General features: G+C 35.9%; 1 protein-coding gene across 1 annotated transcript; it reads left to right on the forward strand.

The window, feature by feature from the left end:
• Positions 1 to 3109: 3109 nt before the first annotated feature.
• On the forward strand, positions 3110 to 4963 carry LOC118919970 (olfactory receptor 14C36-like). The gene is made up of 2 exons (XM_036900404.2): positions 3110 to 4057; positions 4922 to 4963. Exons 1-2 carry the CDS (start codon positions 3110 to 3112, stop codon positions 4961 to 4963), a joined length of 990 nt encoding a protein of 329 aa, XP_036756299.2.
• Positions 4964 to 7468: the final 2505 nt, after the last annotated feature.

The raw sequence follows: 7468 nt of genomic DNA on the forward strand, positions 1-7468 counted from the left end.
TGCATTTTCTGTATTTTAAAGCATTGACTAGAATGTTACAAATTAAGAAAGCAGTGAGTTGTGAAAATGAACACCAATTGAAGAAAAGTGTGAGGACCAAGATATTTGGATACACTAGCATTGAAATTGAGCAGGCTTTCAGTCTGGGAAACAGGAAATGAGGAAATGATTGAAGAAACTAAGGGAATTTTTTTTACAAACATCCAAATTACTGTTGTAATTTAAATTTAGAGATTTTTCAAAAAAAGAGTTTCAAAAGGATGATAATGAGTATTGTGGCACATAAAGTACTCTAAAGATATTTAAGAGAAAAGTTAATAAAAATGCTAAATAATTTTGAGCAGAGGTCATGTACTAAGTTTGAATGAAACTTTGTGAAATCCAAGGTTTTAGAAATATTAAGAGTCTTGGATATTTTCCATAGACTATAATAATGGAAAAATGACTCAGCCAAGAATAGGAAATATCGAAAAAGAGTAAGTCCAAATAGGAGACTTTTAAGGCTCTTAAATATACTATTTGAAAAGAGGGTAAAAAAATCACAAAATCCAGGGTCACTGAATGACATGCATTTCCTATGAAATGTCAATGTTGAAAAGGTTCTAGTGTAATCTGAGCAGGCAAATGTGGAAATTGTGAGAAAGCTGGAGCTTTTGATAAGTCAGTGTTAGGGTAAGCCAAAGCTTACACTAGGACTCCATTGGATGAAATTATTTTTGAGGCTGTTTCTTTAGTAAAACTATGTGTATTTAAGCTGATACTTCAATATTATAATGGTATGTGTGATTTCCTATATAAGAAACATATCAAACAAGCTGCAGTTTGAAGTACTGTCAGTCCGAGGAAAGGAAATCTCAGGCAAAATACTTCTAAAATTCAAAATCAGTCAAAGGAAGAAATAAAGTTTAAAATCCATTTATTTCCCACAAACTGCAGTCCCAGTCCATCTTTCTTCTCTGCTTTAGCAGCAACCACACCGACCTTCCCCCTCACCTCTCAGGTGCAGATAAGCCTCTGTTGCCCAGGTATCACCCATAGATATGGAGATGAACTTCTCCACCCCTGAGGAAAGATGCAAATGCACTAAAGCCATACTTCTTTCCACCTCTGAATGCCTACTGATATGCAGATATACTAAAGCCAGCTGAGATATTCTGGAAAAGTTACAATTTTACCCACAAGTACAAATATTGAAAATGTTGATATGACAATAGTGACAACAGTCATACTCAGTCAACAGGAGGCAAGAAATTAAATTACATGAGGTTTAAAGGATAGATAGTAAAATTTTAAATTTTAGGGAGAAGAGCTTTAAAATAAAGAAACAATACCATGTCAATCCTTTAGATTAATATTTTACATGGGGTAAATTTCTGTGAAGGATTCATGTCAAAGTTAATAGTAATTTGTGAATGCAATGTAGTTATATAAAAAATTAAATCATAATATGGAAAATGATATTCAGAAAATAAAAACAGAAAGGAAGTAAAGCTTTTCTTTTGTTATATTGTGTTTTGCTTTGTTTTACAACCACATATAATTCAACAATAACTCTAGGCTGTTTTAACATGAAGACAAAACATTTGCAAATAAAGTAAAAATTCAGTATATTTCCTAAACTGATCATGTTAATCTTCACTTCCAAAGTTCAAGTCAACTAGGTAAGTGCCTCTTGAACATGACATAGGAGTTTTATTTTTCCTTCAGACTTTTAGAAATGTTTCTTTTCAAAAACTAAGTAACTTTCTAGAAAATTGATATTTGAAAATAATACAAAATGTAAATCTAATGATGACAGCTTGGGTCACATAGCAATGCCAACATTTTATGACAGTGTGGAAACTCTTAATCTTAATTGTGGCACTCACACTGAGAAGACCAATGTACAAATCATGAACTCATCTTCTAATCCATAGACTGAAGAGCTCTGAACTAAATTTCTGCTCTCTCAGTATCCAGGCAGAATGTGTTGTCCAACCTGTAACATAACTAAATAACTCTTTTTGAGAATTTATCTCAATTCAAAGAATTTATATAAAGTCAACTATGTCAATCATCTTTGAAACAATAAGCCTCATAAGCTGGATATTACTGAAGATAAATAGTTCTGAGAGAGGGACCATAGATGTAGTCAGAGTAGGGTGAGGGCGCTGGAGGGGGCAGGGCGGGATATTTGCAGTCAGAGCAATGTAACTACAAGCAAGGAACCCCCCTCTGCTAAAACTCTATGTTAAACATTGAGCTCTAGACTCATTCTTCAGTGAAATCAGTTAATGTTCCCTAGATAAAGAGGAGTAGCACACGTTTTATTATGCTAAACATTTGTAACCATGTGGAAGATTCACTTTAGCATACTAAAAGGCCCAGGCCTATGTGCTGTCTTTCCTCCTCTGGATCTGACGAGGTGATTTCTGCAAACTGAACAACTAACTTAGCATGCAGACCCAGCTGTAGATGGCATGGTAAAAGGCAAGAAGAATTTCATCTTAAAGATAAGATTGCATTTTAACACCCAGGAAGTTCAAGAGGCAAGATTCTTCAGCAAGTAGACAATACCTCAGCCCACCTTGGGGGCTGGGCAGGCAGGCTTTTGATATGCTCCGAGACCAAGGCACCGATGTGCCAGAGAGAAATCAAGGCAGGAAATTCCTTACAGTTAAGTTAATTTTTAATATTCAGGGACCACTTTACAAGTCCCCACCTCTAAGTTTTTTCATATTCTCAAAAAATCCTCAACTGTCATAAAACCCCCTAGACAATGCACCACTACGGACTCTCTTGTCCCCTCCTGGTGTGAGCTGGGAACTCTGTCCTTTCACTTTATCTCTAAATAAAAGCCTGTACCTTGCTCTCCTACCTTGACTGTTTGTGAAGCTCATTCTTCGGCTCTGCAAACAAGAACCACAGCATCAGTTCTATGTGTCATATCCAAACAGTAGAATTTGTGAGCCTAAACTCTAGAACTTTGCTCCTTTTTTCTACTCAGGAGTGGCCGAAAGACACATAGTTGAACTTCCCACAACACGGAGTCCAACATGTGAAATAGATGTAAATTCTGTGAAAGATATTACAGTAATTTTATTAATTATTTTTCCATTTCATGTCTTTCATGGTTTATCCCATTTGCTTTCCTGGTCAACCAGCAATTCCAGAAATTACCAATTCCACCATGGTGACTGAGTTTCTTCTCATGGGCTTTGCTGAGATGCTGGAGTTAAGGGTCCTATATGCCCTGTTATTCCTACTGATGTACTTGGCCACCCTGTTAGGAAATCTCGTCATCATCACTGCCACCACTCTGGACCAGAGCCTTCACACACCCATGTACTTCTTCCTCAGGAATCTGTCCATCTTAGACATGTGTTACATTTCTGTCACTGTGCCCAAAGCCTGTGTCAACTCTCTCACTGACAACAGGGCCATTTCAGTGGCTGGCTGTGCAGCTCAGATCTTCCTCGTGTTTTGGCTTGCTGTTACAGAGCTTCTGTTCCTAACCATCATGGCCCGTGACCGCTATGTGGCCATCTGCCGGCCCCTCCACTACCCCATGATCATGAACCAAAGAATCTGTATCCAGATGACACTGGTCTCCCTGCTCAGTGGTCTGATCTACGCAGGTATGCACACAGGGAACACATTCCGGCTGTCCTTCTGTCAGTCCAATGTGGTCCATCAGTTCTTCTGTGACAACCCCTCTCTGCTGCGGATCTCCTGCTCTGACACCTTCAGCAATGAGCTCTTAATTCTTATTTCTGCCATGGGGATTGGTGGTGGCTGTTTTATTTTCATTACCATGTCATATAGTCACATATTTTCTACTGTGCTCAAGTTTCAAAACAGAGAGCGAGGAAAGGCCTTTTCCACGTGTGTCCCTCACATCCTGGTGGTGTCCATTTTCCTCAGTTTTGGCAGCTATGTGTACTTAAGGCCTTCAGCATCCTCTGATACAATTCTGGACATGATTTTTTCTGTATTTTATAGCATAGTTCCTCCACTCTTGAATCCTATAATCTACAGTCTTAGAAACAAACAGGTAAAGGACGCTGTGAGGAAAATTGTATCAAGAAAGTTTTATTCAGGAAAATTATAAAGATTATTTTTAGGTTTATCTGAAGGACTCAGTAAGATTCAAACTTTTGGAAAATCCACTATTTTCTGTTTTACCCATTAGACTGCCAACTCGAGTTACATGTACTGGAATTGAGATTTGACTTTTATAAAATAATTTTGTGTTTTATATCACCATTTCAATTTTCTAAAAAAAATGAGTAAGGATTTTTAATCTATGGATATGATTCAAATAATTTGTTAAGAATCATTTTAGATTGTGTTTGTAATTCAATATTTAAGAATGTAAATATTATATAAAAGGAAATCTCAACAATTTCAACATGGAGATAGCTTAATGGCCATATTACCTGATTTTATGCAATGAAATAAAAAATAATAAATACTATGATATGCAATTACAGAAATTCAATTACTTGGAAAGTTTTAAAATGAAATAAAAGAATGATCTAAGAATCATATATAATCAAGATAATTATGTCATGTATCTGGAAAATGGCAAAAATTATATCCACAAATGAGAACTAAAGAGCAGTGATTTTAATCTACTTATTAATAAGGTAAAACAATTTTCCATTGTTTGTGGAAGGTACCATGTACCTTTGGCTGAGTTTCTCATTATATCAGCAACTCCTTGCTGAGTGGAACATTTTCAGATTATAAAACCTTGCTGCTGGCTACAAGTTGATTCTTATCTTCTCAGATATATTATCAAATCTACATATTTTTTCTGAGTGATGGGTCATGTCTGACAATTATGAAAACTTAATCCTAGCTATCATTAATTATATTAAATAACACAAATTAGTATTAACATACATATTTACCAATGTTAACTTTAAATTTATTTAAGCTTATTAGGGTGTATAGCATAGGCCTCCATCCAAACTTGTGACCTAAGAACCAGTATAAACATTTCCTTGTCTTTTGTAACAGTGTATTTTCCTTAAAATTTTTGTTTTATAAACTGGTATACACCTTTGCCTCATTAATTTCTAACAGTATTTACACATATTCAAGAACAAAGGAGAAAGAAATCAGTTCATATAAAATCATGCCTAACACAACAAGTCCCAATAAAAATACATTGTTTCCAGGTCAGGAGCCTAGAGGTCAGATGTCAAAGTGCAGGCAGGCATGGCTCTTTCCTAAGGCTGTGAAGAGAATCTGTTCTATGATTCTCTGCTGGATTCTGTTGGCTTTCTGGCAAACTTTGGCATTCCCTGGTGTCTGCTGCATAAGCCCCATCACTGCCCTTATTCTCATGTGGTGTTCTGTGTGTGTGTGTGTCTGCTTCGAATTCTCCCTTTTTGATAATAATACCAGTCATACTAGAGGTTAGGCTTTAACATATGAATTTTTAGTGAATATAATTCTATCCATAATGTCAATGAAAAAAATGAAAAAAATCACTGAGTAGTTAGCTGATGAAGAACAGTAAGGGATGTTTGGGTAAAATGTTCACAGTGGTCATGGTGATTAATTGTCACTTTGGATAAATATTCTTTTATAGAGTGTCAATTAAGTCCTATTTCTTTTGACCAGGAAAGAACTTCAGTTTGGTGGTGGAAGAGATTGAGTTTTGTGGTCAATAAAAAAGAAGAATATACCTATAGTCCTTTATTGGTTTCAGCTGATTAGAATTTGTTCATGATGAAATATAATGATCAGTGTTAATATCTCCAAGAGAAGTGTTATTTATACATTTTTTTCTTTTTCTTTACAAATGTTTTCTTATAACCTCTCCTTCATTTTTTGAATTAGGATAACCACTTAGAGGCTACACAAATTATCAGGTTTTAGTTCTATACCACCATCTTGGTTTCATATGACCTTTTTATGGGACTTTATTTTGTTTTTTCCAAGTTTTTAAAAACTCTTTGATATAGAATCACCTGGTGCATAAGCCAACAGGATGGTGGCTCTGCCATAGCACTTAATATCTGTGAACAAGTTACCTTTAACAGAAACAATTAGGATCAAACAGCATAACTAAAATTCCTAGAGCAGCAGATGTGTAGATGAACAACAGGCACAGAAAAGATTATCAATGCCACTAATGACCAGGGAAATGTGAAACATAACCCCAGTGAGATATCAACTCGCACCAGAGTGGCTAATATTAACAAGACAAGAAACAGCAGATTTTGGCAAGGATAGGGAGAAAAAGAACAATTGTAAACTGCTGGTGCAACCAGTATGGAAAGGTATGGAGGTTTCTCTGAAAAGTAAAAATAGAAATACCATATGACCCCAAAATACTGGGTCCTGTTGTTTACTGCAGCATTATGTATAATAGCCAGGACATGGAAGCAGCTGTCATGTCCACTGACAGATGAATGGATAAATAAGCTACGGTACATAAATACAAAGGAATATTAGTCATGAAAACATATTTGCAGCAACATGGATGAACCCAGAGGGTGTTATGCTACAAAAAATAGGTCACACAGGAAAAGAAACATATGGTCTGATTTCACTTAAAATGGAACCTAAAAAATAAAGCAAATAGAACAAATGAAACAGAAATAGACTCATAAACACAGAGAACAAACGTGATTGCAATGGTGTAGGGGGTTGTGGGATGGGAGAAATACTTGAGAGTTAAAGAGGTAAAAATTTCCAATTATTAAATAACTCAGAGTGATTAAAGTGCATCATAGGTAATACTGTCAATGTATTTTGATATCATTCTATGGGGATAGTTACTACCTACACTTATGGTGAGAATTTTGTAAGGTAAAAAGCAAGACTCAGAACTTAGTTGAACTCTCAATAAATAGAAGATATAAAGGAGAATCAAATAACAATTCTAGAACAGAAAACCATACAAATTAAATAAATCCCAGGGATTGTCTCAAGAGCAGAGGACACGAAAAAAAATAATCATTGAACTTGAAGGAAAACAATATAAGTTGCCCAATATGATGATTGGGAAGAAATTAGACTAAATGAGAATGAACAGAACCCATGTAGCCTTATGGGACTGTAACTCAGGGGGGAAATCCTGGGGCAAAATACCTTTAAAACTTAAATCAGTTAAAGGTAGAAATAAAGTGGGAGAAACCTATTTATTTCTTACAAGCAGTCTACTTCTCCTCTCCTGTGTCTCTTGTGACCCAGCTTCAGAAGAAGGGACCCCACCCAACCTCTCTGTCCAGATAAGTCTTGGCTCACACAAGTAATTATACATTGACATTGAGATGGACTACTTCTCTCCACCATTTCGAAACACCTATTGATACAGAGATCCACTAAGACCAGGTGAGAGATTCTGGAAATATTGCAATTTTACACAGAGCCCACCCCTCCAGATATTTTGATTTACAATCTACTTGTTACCCATCTTCTGCAATGGCTCCTGTGTGAGAAAACTGGAGCATTGTGACCGGACTAATAA

This window comes from Manis pentadactyla, chromosome 13 (assembly GCF_030020395.1).
Source record: "Manis pentadactyla isolate mManPen7 chromosome 13, mManPen7.hap1, whole genome shotgun sequence".
NCBI classification, from domain to species: Eukaryota; Metazoa; Chordata; class Mammalia; order Pholidota; family Manidae; genus Manis; species Manis pentadactyla.